The sequence below is a fragment of the Bufo bufo genome, chromosome 5, assembly GCF_905171765.1.
Source record: "Bufo bufo chromosome 5, aBufBuf1.1, whole genome shotgun sequence".
NCBI classification, from domain to species: Eukaryota; Metazoa; Chordata; class Amphibia; order Anura; family Bufonidae; genus Bufo; species Bufo bufo.
In genome coordinates this window covers 194,495,686-194,520,498 of record NC_053393.1, presented here as the reverse complement: position 1 = coordinate 194,520,498, position 24,813 = coordinate 194,495,686, and the positions used below count along the sequence as shown (strand labels likewise).

Genomic DNA, 24,813 nt, shown 5'->3' with positions numbered 1-24,813 from the left:
CAGTCACTGGACCAAGGTATGTAGCATTAAGCCCTCCACTGCCCTTAAGCAGGAATATTAATGTTGACCCTTTCACTATATTAGACCACCAGGGATCCTTACATTAATATCTTCAAGGCCTAAAACCTTCAGCGATACAAGAACTACCCACTGCACTGCTCAAGTTCTCCAGGGTTCATTATAGTAACCCATTCACTTCCCAAGACCACCATGGATACTGGTATTAACCTCCTCAACATCCTACACCACTAGGTATATTGACATTAGCCTGACCACCATGGATCCTGACACTAACACCTTTACTGCCATAGACAACCAGCCATACAGACATAAACTTCTTCATTGCCCTAGATCCCTCCTTCCTCAACAGGGATGTATACAATAACCTTCATTATAGCAGACCTAGATGCTGTTTAATATGATATGCCTAAAATCTATATGGGCTAGTATATAGTATGGGTGTGATTGCCAGAGCTTCTCTCTCAGAGAGAGAGGTGCTCTGGCAATCGCTGGATTGGGATCTGAGCCATGTGCTAGGCTGGAGGCCTGAGTTTGGGAGGTCTGCTAAGTCCTGAGCAATGCCAATCGTGTGTGAACTAACACCTAGGATAACAGGTGACTGTGTTGCTGCATGAACTGTCTAAGTGTGAACGAACACCAAAACTGCAAATGGACTGTCATACTGTTTTGTTGCTATAAGTGTGAATTAAACACTGGTCTTTGCCGCTATACTGCGTCCGCTAGTCCTGTATACTAGAGCGGATGCCCACAATTGGTGGAGGATGCGCGCAGTGCAGTGAGGCTGGCGTGAAGGCCGAAATATTTTTGTTTTTCCGGGCACGGTTGTATGTCTTACATCAAACCAGCGAGATTACAACCCGTGTCCCCAAAATGGAAGCTGACGTGAAAGCCCTCGTGGAGGCTAACCTGCAACAGCGGGAGGCCAATAAGCAGCAGCAGGAAACAAACCAGCTGCTGTTACAACATGTGATGGATTTACAAGCAGCAGGAACATCCCAGAGCGACCACGATGCATGGAAAGCGGACCGTGCGGCGATCCCCAAGATGAACCCCGCAGACGACGTCGAGACCTATTTGGTGATCTTCGAGAAGTTAGCCATGAGAAAGAAGATACCCTGGGAGTAATGGGCTGAGGTCGTCGCTCCGTTCCTCGGTTCGGGACCCCAACAGGTGTATTTTGACTTACCGGACGATTACCCGACAGTAAAGGGTGAGATCCTGGCGAGACTGGGGGTGAATGTATTATTCTGGGCCCAGCGGGTGCATCAGTGGGAGTTTATCCCGGCTGAGCCCGTGAGGCCCCAGTATTATACCCTATTACACCTGTTGCAAAATGGCTGCAGCCTGACGTGCTGGGTCCAACTGCTATGTTGGACCGTCTGTTGGCTGATGTGTTCTAGAGGGCTTTTCTGTACCCCCTCCAGCACTGGATCGGCCAGGTGTCTTCTGGTAATGCCCTTGAGATGGTGTCCTGGTGGAATGCTATGAGGCTACCAGGAATTTGAAAGGGGGTTAGTTTGAGAAGGGGGCAGCCAAACCCCAGAAATCTCCATCCCAGACCCAGAGCCTTGTGCCAACCAAGCCTGCCCAGGGTGTACCCCCTGTAGACCCGGCTCCGATAGTATGCTGGCGGTGTCAGGCGCCTGGCCACGTAAGGGTCGACTGTCCTCATCGGGACAAACCCATGGAGACTAACTATGGATACCGCAACTCGTACGCCAGGAAGCTGTGTGCATCAGGTATTCCAGAGACTATAGACAAAAACCACCGGTGCCAGGTAGAAGTGGGAGACACTCTGGCAGTGGCTCTGTTGGACTCAGGGAGTCTGGTGTCCCTGGTAAAAGCTACCATGGCCAAAAAATCGGGGTCGTGTGCATACATGGAGATTTAAAGGACTATCCCACCTCCCTGGTGTCTCTATTCACAGGAGGCGGCAGGTGAACCTACGAGGTGGCCGTTGCCACCACTTTACCTTATGAACAAAAAATAGGGAGAGACATTCCAGGCTTCCTGGCCCTGTGGCCGGCTGTGAGAGTTGTTGATGCACCTGAGTCAGGGGTAACTCCAGCAGAGTGGCCTGGCTCGGGCGGAAGGCCAGACCACTGGGAACCCGAAGCCGAAGGGCCAGCCGTAGGGGTGATCGCCACTTCGGTGGAAGAGAAAGAGACAACCCAGCTGACTGTGTTGGTAGGAGAAGTTGAGGACTTGCCGTCGGGTCCTGAATTGGCAGACCACAATGTCTCCGGTTAAAATTTCGGAACCGCACAACACCGGGACACAATCTTATCCCGGGCCTGGGAGAATGTTGTAATAATTGATGGTGAACCACAAAAACCTGGGACTGAGTCGATGTTTCCCCGTATTGTCGTTTACCAAGAAATGCTGTATCGGGTAAACCAACTACGGGTTGAGTATATTGAACAGCTGGTGGTGCCCAAGGCGTATCACAAGCTCATATTGGAGCTTGCCCACCAGCATGTTCTTAGGGATCACTTGGGATGGCAGAAAGCGCAGGACCGGATACTACAGCGGTTTTACTGGCCCAGTGTGTTCAGAGAGGTAGAAGAGTTTTGTAAATGTTGCCCAACCTGCCAATAGCCCTTAGCTTCACTTCTGGAGTCCCCTGGTACCTCTCCCGATTATCAAGGTCCCGTTCGAGTGAATCGCTATGGATCTCATAGGCCCAGTACTGAAGTCTGCTAGAGGGCACCAACACATCTTGGTCGTCCTCGACTATGCCACTCGGTACCAGGAGGCGGCACCACTGCGACATACATCAGCCAAACTCATAGCTAAGGAGTTAATGGAGATATTTTCCCGAGTGGGACTACCTAAAGAGGTTCTGACCGACCAAGGGACCCCTTTTATGTCCAAGGTCATGAGGGAACTCTACATAAAGTAAGTTGCTCCACATAAAACAGCTACGGACGTCCGTGTATCATCCGCAAACAGAGGGCCTGGTAAAAAGATTTAATCAAACATTAAAAAACATGTTAAAAAGAGTGGTGTCTAAGGATGGGAGGGACTAGGACCTTCTTCTGCCCTATCTCATGTTCGTAGTGCGAGAGGTGCCCCAGGCCTCTATTGGGTTCTCGCCCTTCGAACTGCGAAGGACGAATGGAGGGTGTTGCCTCTGGTCAGGGAGCATATGGAGGCAGCGCAGCGAGCCCAGAGTAGGGTCCATAATCGACAGGCTCGGGTCCTGAACTGTAACCCGGGTGATCAGGTTTTGGTTCTGGTACCAACTATAGACAGTAAGTTCCTAGCTAGGTGGCAGGGGCCCTACGAGGTACTCAAGAAAGTTGGAGAGAAAAATTACAAGGTACACCAGTCGGGGCAGCTGGTGTACCATATTGAATTTACCATTGAAAAATAGTCCTCTACTGAAGACATTCCGCGGACAGGTTTTCTAGGAAAGAAGGTTCAGGCCCCTTGGTCTGATGCCAGAGAAGCAGTTGCCACAGAAAAAATTGCTGACGGCCTCTCCTCTAAACAGGCTCAGAAAGCCAGGGATTTCATTAGTCCGAAAACACGCATGTGTTCTCGGACCTCCCTGGACGCACTTCCATAATCCAGCATGACATTGTCACTGAGCCTCAGGCAAAAGTCCGGTAAAACCATACAAGGTACACAAGGCTCGGCAACAAGCCATCTCAGAGGAAATGCAGCTAATGCTGTAACTAGACGTCATTGAGGAGTCCAAAAGTAAATGGGCCAGTCCGATAGTATTAATACCCAAGCCGGATGGGACGTTACGGTTCTGTAACGATTTTCACAAACTAAACGAAAACTCCAAGTTCGATGTGTATCCCATGCCACGGATAGATGAGCTTATCAAGAGGTTAGGACAAGCCCGATATTTTTGTTTTTGTTTTGGACCTCTCGAAGGGCTACTGGCAGGTGCCCTTAACGGAGGCTGCCAAAGAGAAAACTGCATTACTCACCCATGAAGGGCTGTATCAGTATGAAAGTTCGGTCTGGTGACTGACCACTCCCATCTCAAGTGGATGAGCCAAGCCAAAGAGAGGAATGCTCAGGTCACCAGATGGTTCTTGCCATTACAGAACTTCAAGTTCTCAGTGGAACACAGAGCAGGCCGCTTGCAGGGAAACGCGGATGCCCTGTCCCGGGTACACTGTCTGGCAAGTGATCACCCCATCAGGGTTGAACAAAGGGGGGAGGTAAGTAGGATGGCGCAAGGGTCCGTCGTTGACGGAAGGTATATGTCACCGAGGTTCCTGGCTTTGGTGGAGTAAGAGCCAGTTTTTATGTCAGAAGAAGTTGCTGTTTGACACCTAGCTATTTAGTATAGCTGTATAGCTGTACCGAGATGGCTCTTACTGGGAGTAGTCAAAATACTGGGTGGGTGACTACTCCCCACGTTCCAGGCCGGGTCTTGACTGGCCTATAAAAAACCCAGCAGGCAGTGTCAGCTGGGTGTAATTACCTCTCTCTCTGACAGAGGAGCTCTGGCAATCGCTGGATTGGGATCTGGGCCGTGTGCTAGGCTGGAGGCCTGAGTTTGGGAGGTCTGCTCTATCCTGAGCAATGCCGATCGGGTGTGAACTAACATCTAGGATAACAGGTGACTGTGTTGCTGTATGAACTGTCTAGGTGTGAACGAACACCAAAACTGCAAATGGACCGTCGTACTGTTTTGTTGCCATAAGTGTGAATAAAACACTGGTCTTTGCCTCTGTATCGGCGGGGGTCCAACACCCGAGACCCCCGCCGATACAGAGGCAAAGACCAGTGTTTTATTCACACTTATGGCAACAAAACAGTACGACGGTCCATTTGCAGTTTTGGTGTTCGTTCACACCTAGACAGTTCATACAGGGTGGGATCCGCAAAAAAACGGATAGCATTCAGTATTTTTGCGGACAGCATACGGCCGTCTGAATGAGCCCTTAAGATGAACATTTCCTTTGACTCTTGGTTTGATCATAAAAGATCTTTACTAAAGCCTGTATCGCCAGCCTGATTCTGCTGGCGATTGTTGGAAAGGAAGTGTTCCTTCATGGCAATCACCTGCTCACTAGTGGAGGAGACCAAGACCACTGTTATTACATGCAGCGATCTCCTCCACAGCATAAGGTGGAGTGATCATTATGCCATCGTTTGCCCTCAAGCTGTCTAGGTTTTTGCCGGCAGCAGATCGTGATTAGACAGCACAATCTGCCGCCGGCAAATTGTGACCTTTCAGCATGCTGAAAGATCCTGATTGTCCGATGAATGTGCGTTTACTCATTCATCGGGTAATCAGAGCAGTTTTAAGGCTTGTTCACACTAACGTGCCGTATTTTGCGGTCCACAAATTGCGGATCCGCAAAACAAGGAAGCCGCCCGTGTGCCTTTCGCAATTTGCGGAACGGACGGCCATTTATAGAAATGCCTATTCTTGTTTGCAAAACGGGGCCATGGAACGGAGCAACTGATGCGGACAGCACACGGAGTCCTGTCCGCATCTTTTGTGGCCCCACTGAAGTGAATGGGTCTGCACCCAAGCCTCAAAAAATGCGGCTCGGATGCAGAACCAAACCACTCTCATGTGAACATGCCCTTAGACTGCCAGAGGATCGCTAACAAGCATTACTTCGAACGCTCGTTAGTGATCATCTGGTAGAAAATCTGCCAGTGTAATACAGGCATAAGACAACACACTAATAAGGTAATACATGTACAGTATGTCATAAGAGACTTAGAAAATAATCATCCAACCAGAAATAGAGTTTAGTGGAAACTTTGTATAGGACTCTAGTGTTGAGCGTGCGAGTAAGGCTACTTTCACACTCGCGTTTTGGGCGGATCCGTCATGGATCTGCAAAAACGGATCCATTACAATAATACAACCGCATGCATCCGTCATGAACGGATCAGTTTGTATTATCTGTAACATAACCAAGACGGATCCGTCATGAACTCCATTGAAAGTCAATGGGAGATGGCTCTGTTTTCTATTGTGCCAGATTGTGTCAGAAAAAACGGGTCCGTTCTCAGTGACTTACATTGCCGATTTGGCTCAGTTTCGTCAAGCGGACAGCAAAACTCTGCAGTCAGTGTTTTGGTGTCCGCCTCCAGAGCGGAATGGAGACTGATCGGAGGCAAACTGATGCATTCTGACCGGATCCTTTTCCATTCAGAATGCATTAGGGCAAAACTGATCAGTTTTAGACCGCTTGTGAGAGCCCATGACGGATCTCACAAACGGAAAGCCAAAACGCCAGTGTGAAAGTAGCCTAAAGTGGACTGTGTGAGGGAATGTTAAAGACAGGGAGCTTGTACATACATATGCTCTGCAGATAACCACGGCATTTCAGCTGCATGTTGTTATGATGTATTTCAGTCTTTAACTGTATCCCATGCATTATGACAATAAACAGGAAACACGGAAGTGAAGAAACCCTGCCAGATTTAAAATGTCCAAAAACATTCACTTTTAAATCAATATGAAGAAAGTCAAAGGCTTCCTGCTAATCTAAACAGCAGCAGTAGCAGCAGTCGGCATTGACTCGGCCACCCATCTGCACAGGCTGTTTATACACTTAAACTAACAACATAAGATTTACAGCAGACTGGGGTGGGGGATCTGAATAAATTATGCTGGTGCCATTTATTTACACTAACTTCTATTGGTTTATGAATCCAGAATGAAAGATCTTTTGTATTCTGCTGGGTCACAGCAAATCAAAAACAAACAGCTGGATACAAAAGGTAGATGTTCTGTCACCCTATGATGACACCTCTGCCTTTTGTTTCGGCTGCACTTGTGATATCGGCTCTGCCTTGTAAGAGGTTGATACCTTATTTATCAGCAATGCATGACAAGGTAAATGCTTTCAAATGCCAAAGAAATACACCATATTCTTTCCAAAACTACTTGGAGGAAATCTACACAACACCTTGGCCCAAGCCTCTTTGAAAAAGAAAGAATGCAATGCTCAAAGGATTGATGTACATGAATCTAAGTGAGAAGAAATTCAAAACTGAAAATGGACACAGCTGACCTCCAACACATGATTTGCAATGGTGTACTGCTGTGGGGCCAGCTGTTGGACTTTATGATTAGTGAGAATATAGGCTCTTAGGCAAAGGGGGAAATGCACTAAATGGATGGCAGGTGCTCACCAAGGTCTTGGTTATGTGCAACCCTCAGGTCAAAACCCTCAGAGAGTGTAACCCTCAGGTCAAAGCCCTCAGCAAGTGAGTGAAAAGGTTGGGAATAATGTAAGTTTACATTACACTTTCAACTCCCACCGGTACTGCTACAGTTGCCATTAGTGTTTTTTACCTTGGGCAGCCTTTCATGATACCTCAAAAACAAGTAAAGTGAAAGTTAAAATGCTTTATACAAGACCATTTTTTTTTAAACGATAGGGTTAGATGTTCTTAACCTTTAACACACCAGAGAAGTCCTTAATCCATGGTTTGCTTCAACAAGATCTAAGGTTGGCCAAACACATTAGATGTCTGTTGGCTGAATGTTTATTCAGATGATCCCATCAAACAGATGCAGTCTCAGCATGGCCAAGTGTACATGTTTTCAGAATGGGAAAAAAAGAGATGCAGGGCTCATCTTCCCAAGAACCAAAAGAGTCGTTAAACCTACATAAACTGGTTGCCCAGTCCCACTGATATTAGAGGGCGCAGCCAACATTAACATAATGTGTATAGCCAATGAGTTCTATGGATGGACATCATCTTCTACTGTCTCCATGTTACAAGGATTCTCTGCTGTATTTTACATGAAAATGTGCATGTATAGCCACTGCTTAAATAATCTGGATTAAATAATCTGGATTATGAGGACTGGATTTCGAGACTAGTGACAGTCCTTGCTGCTGTTGGTTCAATGATATTACTTTCATGATGTCATAAGGAGATCATACTGGGAATAATGATTCTGTACACATATAACCGTAGTCCATTCAGGACCAATTCAATCCAGCGACTAATGGTGGCACATTTGAAAGGCAGTTTTAACTTCAGATTCCATTTGAAGTATGTAAACTCGACTTCGCCAAGCATTCATTTATATTTCACACCACAGTTGGCAGTGGCTTACCTCCCATGGGAACAAAGACTGGGTATGTAGAAATCCAACATGCCTGATTCCTCATTCCACAAAGAGAGAATAGCACAGCGGGGAGCAGGTAAGTATAGATCTCTTTACAGGTTTTGTTGGATGGGTGAAGAATTGTCCCATGAAGTCAACCTTTGTAAATGTTCGACCCTTTAAATAGGCCTTGAGACACTACTTGAATATTAAATAAGCCAGCACCTCATCTGCAGATGAGGTGCTGGATTGTTTAATTTCCGAGTCATGTCTCAAGGCCTATTTAAAGGGTCGAACTTTGACTTATAGGATAGCTGCCTTACATCAGGTGGCATTAGAGGCAGAGCTGGTTAAGAGCTCATTTGTATCCCTTTCTTTCCAAAATTCCAGAGGTCATGACGCTCCATGGAGCATCACATGGTCCCTTGGTTCTGTTAAGTGGTGGGGTCCCAAAGGTCAGATTCCCATGCTCACATATTGATGGTCATGAAGGTCTACTGCCAAACAACCATCAAGCTAGGTTCTGTGGCGGAAATTCTGCACTAAGCCTCAGTAGCAGATTCCAGCAAAATGCAGAACAAAATACTGGTAAATGAATTGGTATTTTGTCTGGCAGAAACCATAACGGAAACCTGATGGACCCCATTACGACTATAATGAGGTCCGTCATATGCTGAATTAATCTCTACAGTTTATTTTTTTATTTTTATTTTTTTCTGTTCCTACAATTTAAAAAAACTGAAAAATTTGCTGCAGATGTGAACCTAGCCGTAAATTAAAGTTCTACTGGTTTTTAGGGCATCGGTGACCTCTAAGTCAGTAATGTTTTTCTTTGGTTGTAATGTAGCTATTTAAGATTCCTTAAAAGTAATTGTCCTAAATGCACGTCATTATTGATGGCAGAAATCAAGTTGAAAAGCAGCAGAGTGCTTGTGGAAGATAGCATGGGTGGCTTCCTGACACAGATGAGTTAACTTTCTACCACTGGAAAAACACTCAGTAGTTGCTGATATATTCAGTTTCAGCACAATCTGCCTTCCTGGCACACATCTTGCTATCGTCTGAAAGTACTCATCACAATTGTTTGATACCAATCTTGTGAATTGCAACATGAGTGATGTACTTATCAGGGCATCATGAAAAATAGAGCAATATTAAAAGGAATATGGAAAGCAGCTGAGAAGAGATGCAGAATTCTTGTACGCCTGGAATGTTCTAGATACAAGTTGTTTTTGTTTGCTAGGCTGTCAGTATCTTTGCCATCAGAAATAATACGCTGCTCTAACTTCAAATGTAAGAACTTCTTTCATTTTTGTTTTTTTGATGATAGTCATGCTGACAACTTTTTTTGGTCCATCAAACTCAGCAGTACAATTACATGAATTTGCTTTTAATAAATTACCATTTTTGCATATATCAGTCAAAGCACCAAGTCTAAATAGTAGCAAAGTAAATGCATTATTAATTTAATTGCCACAACCTATTTAGCTAGCTTCTATCATAATTTGCTGTAACATGCAACCTATCAGAGAACAGAGTCAAATGTAAAGCGCACAAAGTAAACCGATTAGATTGTCCTGGAGAGATTAGAATGTAGCAAGCTTGCACTATTCCAGCCGATGCATTAATGTTTTAAACAGGTAAGAAAAAAAAAATAACTCAATTTGCAGAAAAATGAATGTTCTCTTTGTTGATGAAGAAGTTTTTAGCTGTCAGCAGTCTCATAGCTATAGCCATAAAAAACTGACATGTGAATGGACCCTAATAGGGGTAAAATACCTTATTTGCTTTACTGTGGGGGTACGTATGTGCACGTGGGGCGGAAATGCCTATTTGTAGGTGGAAAAATGCAGCGTTTTATAGTATATATCTGAATTAGGGTGCGTTCACATCACAGTTTTGTTTTCCGTTCTTCCGATCCATCAGAAGAAAAAGAAAAATTTAAAAAGAAAACTGATCCGTTATTTTGAGCATCCGCTGTGATCAGTTTGCATCTGTTTTTGTCAGTTCCATTTGAGATCCATTATTTTAGATGGGAGAAAAAGTCCTCCTCGCAGGACTTTTTCTCCCGTCTAAAATATAGGATCTCCGATAGACATGACATCAACTGATGCAAACTAATAATAACTGATGCTCCAAAAAATCAGCTATTTTTAGTGCAAATTGATTGCGAGTATAACTGATGCTCAAAATAAGGCCTAGGCCACACTCCAGTTATTTCCGTCAGTTAAGGACCCATTCACACAACCGTATTTTTGCTCCACATCCGATCCACATTTTTGGTGGATCGGATGGCGACCCTTTCATTTCAAAGGGCCGCAAAAAATGCAGACAGCACATAGTGTAATGTCCGCATCCGTATGATTGTTTCCCAGCCTAGAACACGTCCTATTTTTGTCCGTTTTGGGTCCGCAAAAAAAAAAGAAACCTAAAAAGGATGCAACACAAACTTCATCTGTATATTATGCGGGTCTGCGTTTTGCGGACCACAAAATACATACGGTCATGTGAATAAACCCTTATTGTGAGGCAAAACCAGGTGTGGGTGAAAAACAGAACAGGAGGAAATCTTTACATTAGAGACTCCACTGCTGGTTTTGGCTCACAATAACTGATAGAAATAAGGCTCCTTTCACACCTGCGTTCAGGTGTCCGCTGGTGAGTTCCGTTTGAAGGGGCTCACGAGCGGCCCCGAACGCATCCGTCTGGCCCCAATGCATTCTCAGTGGAGGCGGATCCACTGAGAATGCATCCGTCTGGCGGCGTTCAGCCTCCGCTCCGCTCAGTGAGCGGACACCTGAACGCTGCTTGCAGCGTTCGGGTGTCCGCCTGGCCGTGCGGAGGCGAGCGGATCCGTCCAGACTTACAATGTAAGTCAATGGGGACGGATCCGTTTGAAGATGACACTATATGGCTCAATCTTCAAGCGGATCCGTTCCCCATTGACTTACAATGTAAAGTCTGAACGGATCCGCTCAGGCTACTTTCATACTTAGAAAATTTTCTACGTTTTAATGCAGACGGATCCGTTCTGAACGGATGCAAACGTCTGCATTAAAGGAGCGGATCCGTCTGATGAAACATCAGACGGATCCGCTCCAAACGCTAGTGTGAAAGTAGCCTAAATCACCAAATAACTGAAGTGTGCACCAGGCCTAACGGATCCGTTTTTTTCTTTAACGTTCTGTTCTGACGGATCAGAGGAATGAAAAATAAAATGATGATGTGAACGCACCCTTACAAAAAAGGAAACAGGACCTAGACTAAATAAATGAATAAAGGAACTACCCAAAAACTAATCTACTGTACATTACCAATATAAAAATGAAGGAAGTCCTACACATTATTCAAAAATAATGACATTTTTTATTAATCCTTTCCTGACCGGGCGATTTTCCGTTTTCTGTTCACATATGAGGGCTTTTGTGGGACAAGCTGTACTTTCTGATGGCACCATTTAATATTGCATATGATGTAGTGGGAAGCTGGAAAATAATTTTAAATGAGGTGGAATTGGGAAAAAAAAAAAAACACAATTGGAGAAGGGGGGTGGTTAGAATTTTTATTTATTTGTTTTCTTTTTTAAATACTTTTTTTTTTAAACTTTTTTTTTAAGTCACCCTAGGTCAGGGATGGGCAAAATGCGGCTCTCCAGCTGTTGTAAAACTACAAATCCCATCATGCCCTGCTGTAGGCTGATAGCTGTAGGCAGACTGGGCATACTGGGAGTTGTAGTTTTACAACAGCTGGAGAGCCGCAGTTTGCCGATACCTGCCCTAGGTGACTATAACATGCAATCATTGGATTGCAATTTGTATAAAGTAATGGAATTTATCCATTACAATAAACAAAGATCAGTCTATTCCAATGCAGTGCTGCCACTTGCAGGCCTACATTGGAATATACCCGTTAAAGGCATCGGAGCCTCATCAGGCTCTGGCCTTTCACAGACAATGAACGGCTCCTCTAATCATTGCATGGGGCAGCCGTTTCAGGCCTGGAAGCACAGTGCTTCCGGGTTTTGTGCTCTCAAATGTCATGGTCACATTTGACCATGGAGCCTGTGGAGTTAAACGTCTGCAATAGGTATTTTCGTTGGTCACCCGCAGACACCCGCAGCTATGATGCCTGCTGTGCTCTTAAGCAGGTGCCATCTTTAAAGGGGTATTCTCATCTTAATGATCACTGTTAAATCTGTTAAAGGGAACCTGTCACCGGGAATTTGGGTATAGAGCTGAGGACATGGGTTGCTAGATGGGTGCTAGCACATCCGCAATACCCAGTCCCCATAGCTCTGTGTGCTTTTATTGTGTAAAAAAAACGATTTGATACATATGCAAATAAACATAAAAGAGTCATATCTTACTTGTGTGACCAGAGAAGAGTCATATTTTCAAGCTCTGACTCATCTCAGGTTAATTTGCATATGTATCAAATTGGTTTTTATACACAATAAAAGCACACAGAGCTATGGGGACTGGGTATTGCGGATGTGCTAGCGGCCATCTAGCAACCCATGTCCTCAGCTCTATACCCCAAATCCAGGTGACAGGTTCCCTTTAATGATTTAACAGTGATCATTTTTCTAAATATATCTAATTAACAAATTCCCACCCCTTAGAAGTAAATAAACATATACTTACCTGACTGTTGTCTTCCGTCTCCCCTGGTTACGGCCACCACTCTTCTCAGGAATCGCGGTCGCCGCGCGTGCGCAGACGACTTCTTCTCTTCTCCCGGCCGGCCGCGCGCTGTACTGAATGCGCACGCCGAGGCCGCGCATGCGCTATGGTGATTTCTTCCTGGCCAGTATAGTATACTTGCCAGGAAGAAGTCACCAGGGCGCATGCGCGGCCTCGGCGTGCGCGTTCAGTACAGCGCACGGCCCGGCCGGGAGAAGACTTCAATCAAGATGGAGCCCGCCCCCTGCCGAGTGCCGAAACCAGGAAGTGGACAGCGCGCCGGGAGCAGGTAAGTATCAAATAGCGTGTTGAGAATACCCCTTTAAAGACCCGACACGTGATGCACTATTATGTCACATGTCGGGAAGGGGTTTATTATGCAGTTTGTCAATTTATGCTGTGGATTTCCAATGTAGATCTAACCCTTTACAATGCATAGAGTGAAATCTGCAACAAATCTGTAGCAAAATCTGCATAGAACTGCAACATCACCTCAAATCTGTCAGAACAGAAGCAGAAAACTACTATCAGAGGTAACCTAATATGAGATCCAGCTCATTCAAAAATAGAGTAACAACTATTATTTGTTACTGTCTTATTTAGACAGACCTCTGGAGGTTATACTGTACATTATACCACGAGAATTCAACAATACAGAAAATGTCTGAAATGTCAGATGAAGGAGACAAAACACATAATAAATTCAATAGAAGGACTATGCCATATATAAGTCCATTTCTGGTGTAATTTACCTTTCCTTTGGTGTTCCAACTCCATGCTTGCCCAGTAAATGGGTGTTCAGATGCTTTCTCATAACAAAAGCCACCCTAAAAGAAAAGAGAGATACATGATATACAATATGCCAATCTAAACTATATAAGAAAGGGCTATTTTACTAGATATACAGAAAATGCAACGTTTTTGGATAAAGAACTTCATGATTCCCACTTTCACAAGGGTTACTGGGATCAAGTGAAGATCATGTCCCCCTGGATTATTATACCTGCCAATATTTTTAGTGATAATAGATTATTTATGAACATAGTTTATTGCTTGTTTTATATTTAATTAAGAGAATACATTAAAATAAAAACTCCAGGGGGACATAGTCTTTACTTGATCTGATTATCTATACTAAACCATCACCTTAATCCTAATCCTTAAACTTCATTACTGATGCACATATGTATAAAGTTTCTGAAGAGGCCCAGTGTAAGAAAAACTACTGTATTTTTCACACTAAAAGACACACTCCCCCCCCCCCACAAAGTGGGGGGAAAATGTCAATGCATCTTATAAGTGAATACTAATGAGTGCACATTATGGAAATATTAGTACAGGAAGACCAGGAAGTGGTGAATGCAGCTTTCCCGAGGCTCTGTACTCACCACTTTCTGGTCCTCAGCCGCTCACTGTGCACAGCATGAGAACGTCGGGTCACAGCACAGTGCACAGCAGGAAGAGCCCGAAGAACAAGAGCTGGATCCCTAGAGCGGCAGTGGCATCCCGAGCAGGAGAGGTAAATAGATTTATTGTTTTTGTCTGATCTGAGGTCTGAATGGGGGTCAACATTGGGGGTCTGATCTGAGTATCTGAAAGGGGGTCTATTTAACATGCCAGTCTGATCTGAGGTCTGAATAGGGGTCTTAACATTGGGGGTCTGATCTGAGTTTCTGAAAAGGGGTCTTATTAACATGCCAGTCTGATGTGAGATCTGAATGTGGGTCTTAACAATGGGGATCTTATCTGAGGTCTGAATAGAGGGCCTACAATTGAGGGTCTGAATGGGGGTCCTATTAACATGGGGGTCTGATTTTAGGTCTGATTGGGGGTCTTGTTAACATTGGAAGTCCAATCTGAGATCTAATTGTGGGTGTTATTAACACGGAGGGTCTGATCTGAGGTCTAAATGGGGGTCTGACTGGGGCTCTGAGCTGAGGTCTGATGGAAAAAATATATTTTTTCTTATTTTCCTCCTCTAAAACCTGGGTGTGTCTGATGGGCAGGTGCCTATTATAGGGCGAAAAATTCCGATAATTTATAATCTGGTGCATGCAATATGCTAGTCATCTGAGCAGGCCTCTGCTCTGAATAGTCAAACTGTCTGAGGCTGCAATCACGCCTACAAAGGGGTTAAAACGCCACCAGCACAGCTTTTCAAATCTTCTGAAAGTAGAAAAAATATTGAGCCAGTGTGCGAGTTCAGAAGATGTGATGCTGACGTCAGAAAACTTCGGCATTTCAATCACACCAATATGAGCACAAATGGAAGAACACAGTAGGTAGAATTTGGCCATTTTTATAAGACGTGTGACTGGATGTAAAAGGACTGTGTCATCAGAAAATCACATTTTTAAGTTTAACATATTCTTAAAGAATACTTGATTATATTATTTATAACTTTCCATGTCAATATTTAAACAATAACCATCAAATCCTGCAGTCTTCCCATTGGCCTCTAAGAATAATGATAGGCGACACTTCTTGGTCTGTAGAGATCATTTAATACAATTACCTGCTTATCTACACACAGAGGTGATATCATTACAGGCAGGATTAGAATGACAGATAAGACAGGATTTACCATTCACAATAGGCGATTGTCAAATCTTATCTATTCTTCGCTTGTACAATGACCTCTGCACAGACCACAGAGCATGTCTAGAAAACTCTCCCATAGAAGTCAACAGGAAATAAACCACTGCTAGATGGATCTGACAAGGGTTTATTCCCCACTGCTCAGTCAAAAAAACAAAACAATATGGTGGACTCTTGAGGAATAGCTGACAACCAAAAAAGTGTAATGGTTCCTTTATATGGGCTGATTATCAGGAACGGATGTTCATATGAATGCTTGTTCCCAATAATCAGCCTATGTAAAGGTGTTGACAATCATCAAATGAATGAGCCGACGCTTTTTCATGGGGTGAAAGCATCGTTGACCTCTCAATCATAGTTTCTGGGCAGTAGATCATGCTGTGTAAACAGGGATCTGCTGGCCAAAAACAGAGAATCAGTATAGGGATTGGCAATCGCCAGGGCCGTCTTTGCCACAGGGCAAAAGGGGCAGCTGCCCCGGGCCCAGTTGCTCCTGGGGGCCCAAGGGAGCTCTGTTTCCCGACTCCCATTCATTAGCGACTGCGTCGCTAGGTTAAAACATTCAGGGCCTGGGCCCCTGATGTTTTGTCCCAGGCCCCGAATGTCCTGCCTGCCTGCTAGATACAACTGTATTGCCGTACACAGAACGGCAATACAATTGAATCTAATACACTGGGTGTAGAGGTGAAGGACCTGTGGTGACATCACAGGTCATGTGATCAGCAAAGCAGGCTGTGATAGGATGACCTGGATGATGTCACCATCATGTGACCAGTGCAGGGTTTGACCGGAGTGAAGAGGAGGAGGAGCCTAATGCTGATGTCTGATGAGGACTGGAGAGGTAAGTGAAGGGACAGGGAGAGGCAGAGCAATGCTGGGAGTTGTAGTTATTTAACTAGGATGTATGTTAGGGCTGAAGGGAGGGATGTTATTGACATGGAACTGTGTGCTTGAGGTGGCTGAGGGAGGGAGTGATGTTATTTACATGGGACTGTATGTTGAAAGTGGATGGTGGGGGGGAATGATGTTTATGTACATGGGACTTAATGTTTAGGCTACGTTCACACTTGCGTTTGGGAATCCGCTTGTGAGATCCATTTCAAGGCTCTCACAAGCAGCCCCAAATGCATCAGTTTAACCCAATGCACTCTGAATGGATGCGGATCCATTCAGAATGCATTCGTTCGGCTCCGTACAGCCCTCCGTTCCGTTTTGGAGGCGGACCCCAAAATGCTGCAAGCAGCGTTTTTGTGTCCACATGGCCTTGCGGAGCCAAACGGACCCGTCCGGACTTACAATGTAAGTAAATGGGGACGGATCCCTTTGCATTGACTCAAAATGGTGCAATTGTAAACGGATCCGTCCCCCATTGACTTTCAATGTAAGTCAGGATAGATCCGTATTGGGACTTAGAAATTCAAATCTAATACAAACGAATTGGTCCTGAACGGATGCATTCGTTTGTATTATCGGTGCGGATCCATCCTGTACAAGTACAGGACAGATCCGCACGAACGCGAGTGTGAAAGTAGCCTTAGGGGGTGATGTTTACATGGGACTGTGCGTTGGAGGCGGCTGGGGAGGAGGTGATGTTATTTACATGGGACTGTATGGTGGAGGGAGGATTATAACTGCAGGGGGCACTGCAGATCCAGGGGACATTATAGGTGGTCTTATTACTACTGGGGGCTCTATAGGAGGGTCTTATAGATCCGCCTTTTTTCTACTAAGCGCACTATGGGGGCCTTATTACTACTGAGGGGTCTGTAGGGAGCTTTATTACCACTGGGGGAACAATAGGGGGCCTTATTTCTACTGGGGACTCTGTGAGGGTATCATTGTTGAGGAGCATTATCACGGTTGGGGCAGTGTTACTAATGAGGGCATTCTAGAAGGGAATTACTATTGGTGGGACTATAAGGAGCACTATTACTATGGGGGGCAGTAATGTTTCTTCAGGATAGTATTGGGGGGGGGGGGAAGGGGCGTAACTAAAGGCTCATGTGCTCCGGTGCAAGAGTTCAGCTTGGGCCCCCCTTCCCTCAGTGCTTTGTGTGTCTTCTTATGCGGCACAAGTGTCTTTGGGCCCCTTCATGCTCCTGGGCCCGGTAGCAACTGCTACCTCTGCACCCCTGGGGGGGGGGGGGGGGGGGGACATCAAGCAGCAGGATAACACTGTGGGGACTCCAGTTGGGGGATAATGATAGAATGTGAGGAAGCTAAGATGTCTGTGTGTCACACTCTGCAGAGACGAGGCGGCTGAGAGAAGTTGTCCAGACCGAGTGGAGAAGATGATGAGAGAGAAGATCTACAGAGAAGATGATGACAGAGAGGAGACGTCACCTGAAGGCCCTGGACGTGACAGGTGTGTCCTGCTGTATAGCAAGTACAGCAAAGTGCGGGGTGGGGGGGGCGGGATCCAGGGGGCCCAAGTAAATTCTTGCCCAGGGTCCAATCAATATTAAAGACGGCCCTGGCAATCGCAGCAACTATTGCTTCTCCACATAGAGTGGAGGTGACGGCTGCACGTAAACGCAGCTCTCAACTCCTCTGACAAGCAGGCAGATATCAAGGACAAACAGATCATTCCCAATAACTGCCTGCTCTGTCAGCCCATGGAAATGGTCCTTTAGGCTGATATCTACATATAGTGTTTGACCGGGTAAAAGTTTCGTAATACTACCAAAGAGTGATCAGATAGTAGTGGGGCTCCAGAGGGCAAATTCACTCCACTGCTGACACAGCATCCATAGCGCGGAGCTATTAACTTGAATGAGTGCGGTACTAGACACAACCGCACACGCAATGATATTGCGGTATATGAATTTGATAATTTACACTGCTCAATAACATTTAGCTGTGAGTTCATTGAGACAGTACGGGCGCCTTCACACACTGTGAATTTTGTAGCAGAAATTTCCATGGCTGCAAATTAGTCCCATTCATTTGAATAGGGCGGCGAGCATATGGATTTCTGCAAGCCTCATTCAGGTGACTACAACTGCTTTCTAATAGCAGAAATTTCTGCAACAAAATCCGCAGCGTGTGAAGGTACCTCAGAGTCTAGTTCACTTGAAGGGCTGCCATTGAATCAACATTTAGAGGGAGGGGGTCAAACACCTGGGACCCCCGTCAATCAACTGTTTGAAGAGGAGGGCGGTGCTCTACATGTCGTCTCCTGTGGAGTGGCGGCATAATGTGAACGGAGCCAGTACTTGTAATTACACTGCACTTCCGAGACTGCGCACAATGTAATGAACAGGAAGTGGCGCTCGCATGGAGCGCCACCTTCTCTTCTAACAGCTGACCGGCGGGGGTGCCAGGTGTCGGACCCGCAGGGATCAGATATTGATTGCCTATCCTGATGATAGATTATATATATAGCAGGACAACCCCTTTAACACCTATCCTGTGAATGGTGGGAAGATCCTACTAATTATATTACACTAGAAAAAGAAGTTAATATTCTACAAAGAGACAGTAAAATATATCAAGATTTTTTATTTTATTTAGTGCTGAGCGAATCGAACTCCACGTACTCGATCAGAATTTCAGGGAAAATGTAATTCGCCGCAAGTCTGAATTTCCTCGTGCTTCGTGGCAATGAATAGATTTTAGCTGAAATGGGGTAAAAAACAAAAAAGCCCACTACTTCAGTTTGAGCATAAAGATCCGACTGTCGCCATCTTGATTGAAGATCTCACATGAAACCCCGTGCGCGGTGACGTATGACGTCACCACGCCGGCCGATGTGATAACGTCATCATGGGCCGTGCGAGATTTCACGCTAGATATCCAACCGATCAAATGGAGGAGGGTAAGTATGATTTTATATATATATATATATTTTTTTTACACTGTAATATCAACGTCAGATGCCGCAATCATGTATGAGGGGTACAATAACGGGGGTGGCGCTTCCCTGTCAATGCACCCACTATTTACAAAGAAACCCGCTTCGTGGTGAAGTCCTTTGTCACAAAGCAAAATTTGTGTAAAATTCGGCGAAGCAGCTGAATCGAATTTTCCAATACTTCGCTCATCTCTACTTTTTTTTTTTTTTTCGTCTTTCTCAATTCTTGGAATACCGTTTTGATGAAAACATCACACAAACACTTTAGACTGAGAATTTTAATGACAAGGGAAATGGTGCGTCCAGCGTAGATGCGGTAGTGGCCGAGGCCTACAGAGAAAAAGCCTTTTATTCTTCGTATGTTGTCTGCAGCGCTACGAGCCGAGCTTTTAATTATGTCGCAGGACGATGGAGGCTGACAATTTTGATATGCTGCAAATGCACAAGAAAAATCCAAATTGCTCACTTGATAAGCAAATGTTTCAGTTACAACTTCCAGTGTGAAAAGGACTTGCAAACATTTTTGTTAATTATGTATTACAGCTGTCCTTCATAAACTTAATTACTAATTGCTGAAAGGCAAAGGATCCCATTTGCATATGTACACGAAAGGCATGAAATATACAGAAATATGATTTTAATTAGCATGCAGTGATATGAAGGGATACAAATCAAACTGGCATGTTAGAAGATTTTTAACATTAAACACTGAATTCATCTGGACACTTCGCATATAATGGACACAGCTGAATTATGTGCCGAAGACCGCATTCAATTTAAAACCACGGCCTTACCAGCGTCACGCCAAATGTTTCCGCCTTGCCAGCAAGATATTTATTCTTAATGAAAAAAAAAATCCTTATTACAGGCATCATAGCAGTGAGTGAATAATAAATAAGAAGCTGTCGTGTAGGCAGCTCGAGAACCCAGGATCTTATCAAGGAGCTCTGCGCTTTGTTCTCCTTGGACCACGTTCATTAATGTGATTGCACATAGAATTTCCATTAAAATGCTTCAATATTTGGCACGTTTCTGGCTCATAGTGTTGCGTCAAATTTCAGACCTATTTATGAAGCAAATATTAGAAAACGAATAATCCGTGAACACGGACAAAATAGAGCATGCGTCTGTGCTAAAAACACTGATGTCTGAATACACACATAAGGCTACTTTCACACTTGCGGCAGGACGGATCCGACAGGCTGTTCACCCTGTCGGATCCGTCCTTCCGCTATTTCGCCGTGCCGCCGGACCGCAGCTCCGTCCCCATTGACTATAATGGGGACGGGGGTAGAGCTCCGGCGCAGCACGGCAGTGCACGGCGAAAGGCCACCGGACTAAAAGTCCTGCATGTCCGACCTTTTAGTCCGGCGGCCTCTCACCGCGAACTGCCGTACTGCGCCGGAGCTCCACCTCGTCTCCATTATAGTCAATGGGGACGGAGCGCCGGCACGGCGAAATAGCGGAAGGACAGATCCGACAGGGTGAACAGCCTGTCGGATCCGTCCTGCCGCAAGTGTGAAAGTACCCTTAGAATGAATGGGGAGGTCTGCTGTCCGTGGAGAACACGTACAGCACACGTCCGTGAAGCACTGACGTGTGAATGAGGCTTAATCCTGGGTTTACACAACCCAATAAAGCAGTCTGATTATTGGGAAGAAGTGTTCATTCCTGACAACTGCCTGCTCGTCAGTGGAGGTGACGTTCTGAATTTACACGCAGCGATCACCTCCACGGTATAGGTATGAGCGATGGCTACTGCAATTTCTCAGCCCCACACAGATTCGCTGTTCACACAGAATGATCTGCTGCCCAGAAATGATAATTGAGTAGTCTGCATGAAAGATTGTTTCACCTCTGGCATGAACAAAAGTTTTGGGTTTCCGGGTGATGTGCAGCAAGCACCTCAGGGAGCAAAGGCTTGAGTAGACCGTGACACAACACTTCATCGGGGCCACTACCACTCCTATCCTCTACACCGGCTCCTCAGGTGGTCGCTGCACATACAGATTCATTGTTTCCGGAGAGCAGATCGCTGTTCACACAGAATGATCAGCTGCCCAGAAATATAGTTGGTGTCTGCAATAAAAACTGTTTCAGCTGATATTTTTGCATTTTGCTCATTGGGCAGCACGGTGGCTCAGTGGTTAGCACTGGTGCCCAGTGATGTCCAGTACGCAGTGTTCGCCAACAAACACATGCGGGCTGCCATCTTGACTCACAAGTCCGGCGATGCACAGGTAAGCCCTTACCTGTGCCTACGCCGCGAGCCGGTCTGAAATCAAATGTGGTCACCGGGAGCAGGCAGTTCCGAGAACAGCAGCCGGGGGCCTTCATCGGGCTGTTCTCGGAACTGCCTGCTCCAGGTGACCGCATTTGTTTCAGACCGGCTCGCGGCGCAGGCACAGGTAAAGGCTTACCTGTGCATCACCGGACTTGTGAGTCAAGATGGCAGCCCGCATGTGTTCGCTGGCGAACACTGCGAACTGGCCATCACTGCTGGTGCCTAGCAGCACTGGGGTCCTAGGCTCGAATCCGAACAAAAGCAACATCTGCATGGAGTTTGTATGTTCTCCCGTGTTTGCGTGGGTTTCCTCCCACACTCAAAAGACATACTGATAGGGACCTCAGATTGTGAGCCTAATTGGGGACAGTTGGATGCCAATGTCTGTAAAGCGCTGCGGAATATAGTAGCGCTATATAAGTGCATAAAATAAACTTTTTGGGTGGTCTGCAGCACGTTTACACGGGCCAATTATCAGGACGAACGTTCATCCCTGCCAATCTGCCCGATCAACAAACTGACAATCGGGCAGTGTAAAGCTACCTTAACGGTGTAACAGATATGGCCATTAACAGCGAAAATTCTGGAGTGTATCTAGCCGAAAGCCTCCATTGCAAAATGCACAGTAGATCGCTCAGATTTTGCAGCACATTTTGGGGAGAAAATGCAGCAAATTTACTGCAGATTTCACCATCTGCACTACAAAGGTTAAAATCCAAAGCAGATATCCACAAACATGCTGTGGATTTAAAATCAATTTATGTCCACCATATTGGTACGGACATTTTGCTGTTACCGTAAATGCAGTGGCGTTTCTGCAAGCAATAACTGCGAAAAATCTGCTGCATTTACATCGCAGGGAAACAGTTCTAAGAAACAAAGATCCGGCATTATTATTTAATACAGAGTAAATAATGACAAATCCTTCTGAACCCATTAGGTCTCTAGATCTGTGACTCTGAACATCTTTGACGTCTATTGTCCTACACTATACTTAATGGCCCCCACTTGAAAGAATGAATAGGTATGCGCTGGCAAACACCTTCTGCCGCAGACGGATCTCATGAATAAGGGCCTTATATTTCGCCTGAGAGTTCATTACTAGTAGGCCTGCTGCTTTCACGAGTGATCAATTAAATATTTGTCTCTATGATTCAAACATTTTACAAGTCTAATGGATTGCCTGTAATAACTATCAAGCCGTTCTTTCATGTCTAGCCTGTCACGCCATGAGAAATCTACATAGTTTCATGTACGTAGGAGAAGAGGGGGATTCTTTATGGCTCTGCTCAAGTCAATGTGTTTGGATTGGATGGGAAGATTTACTTCACTGTAATGCGGGCCCAGGGCACTAAAAAAGAAAAGACACTGCCAACGCGGAGAGGCATTAGAGGTGCTGGTTATTAGTTATGGATCTCTAAGAAGAGAATGATCAGCTTGGAATACTATCTATACTTTTTCATTACCTTTTTTTTTGCTCTTTAAACCTTAGTGGTTTCTATACCAGTTGAGACCACAAGGGGCTTTTTTGTCAATTGATTCTTTTAGAAAACAGATAAAATATGGTATACATCAACTGAATGATACAGTCTATATTCTAGAATATATATTAACTATATTATTCTATACTAATATCAATGACAAAAAGGACAATGATTAAAGGTCCTTTCACACTGCGTCTGCAGCATGCATTTTCCATCCACAGTAGTAAGCATACGTTAGAAGGACCTATGGGTCCCAATCATAACAGCAGAGGCTCAAAGAGTGTTCTTTTGGCCCTGGTCAGCATTATCTTCCAGTGTTTCCATTTATTAAGGGCTGTTTCACACGAGCGGATGCCGTGCGTGACATCCGCTCCGTGAATAACAGCCAAGACCTGATGCAGACTGCAGAAGCACGGAGCAGTAACATGACTGATAATGCTCCGTGCCTCTCTGTGATCTCTTTACTACGAAATCACAGTGAGATAAAGTTGTCACTGTGATTTCGTAGTAAAGAGATCACAGAGAGGCACGGAGCATTATCAATCATGTTAATGCTCCGTGCTTCTGCAGTCTGCATCGGGTCTTGGCTGTCATTCACGGAGCGGATGTCACGCACGGCATCCGCTCGTGTGAAACAGCCCTAAGGGTACTTTCCCACTAGCGTTTTTCTTTTCCCGCATTGAGTTCCGTCACAGGGGCTCTATATCAGAAAAGAACTGATCAGTTTTATCCCCATGCATTCTGAATGGAGAGCAATCTGTTCAGGATGCATCAGGATGTCTTCAGTTCAGTTTTTTTTGACTGATCAGGCAAAAGATAAAACTGCAGCAAGCAACGGTTTTATCTCCGGAAAAAAAAAACTGAAGACTTACCTGAATGCCGGCATGTTTTTTCCATAGGAATGTATTAGTGCCGGATCCGGCATTCAAAATAACGGAAATAACAGAAAAAAAGCCTGGATCCGTTTTGCCGGATGACACCGGAAAGACGGATCCGGCATTTCAATGCATTTTTCTGACTGATCAGGCATTTTTCAGACTGATCAGGATCCTGATCAGTCTTACAAATGCCATCAGTTGGAAAACGGCGATGGAACTGCTTGCCGGATCACTCTGCCGCAAGTGTGAAAGTAGCCTAACTGATTAGGTGCAGCAGACTCTGGTATGAAACATACATTTTATTAATATAGGTGCCCATGGGTGATGGAGGCAGCACTCGTGCCATCTATTAGATGAATGTACTCAAGATTTCCTTCAGGAAATCCTAATCCTAAGGCCGACTGCACACAACCATATCCAATTTGTGATATGCGTGCATCCTGCAATTTTCGTGGAACCCACTGTAGAAAGAATTATTCTTGTCTGCAAAATGGACAAAAATAGGACAGAATGTCCGTTCTTTTTTTTTTTTTTGCGGACTCTTAGAAATAAATGGGTCCATGTGCAATCCTCAAAAAATGCATGGACAACGACCAAAAATATGGTTGATGGCCTGGGGCCTAACTCAGAGTGAAAATAGCCTAATGAGATAAATAAAGATCTCTGCACTTAAAGGAAACCTGTCATCACTTTCTAAGCCACTCACTTTTCTATAAATACTTTTTAATACATTAATAATGATATAAAATCAATTCGGAACAAACTCTCAGTTCAGAGAAAAACCTAAAATAAATGTTCCCGCCATATATGTAAATGCGTGCTTCAGAGATGAGTCCAGCGTTCTCTGACTCTTGGAGTGCAGCCACGCCCACAAACGAATAAGACACACCCTCGGCAATTGCTCATCTCCACCCCTTCTCTTCCAAGTCTCGCAGCTGCGCAGCATACATTATATGA

The 24,813-nt window shown here is 45.0% G+C and overlaps 1 protein-coding gene across 1 annotated transcript in view; it reads right to left on the bottom strand.

The window, feature by feature from the left end:
• Positions 1-24,813, bottom strand: part of ZNF407 (zinc finger protein 407) — a gene marked incomplete at its 5' end in the record, with an annotated part of 558,459 nt that overhangs the window by 335,962 nt on the left and 197,684 nt on the right. Inside the window, one exon of the mRNA XM_040433918.1 lies at positions 13,512-13,586. Coding sequence (XP_040289852.1) covers positions 13,512-13,586 — 75 coding nt within the window. The remainder of the gene's footprint in view (positions 1-13,511; positions 13,587-24,813) is intronic.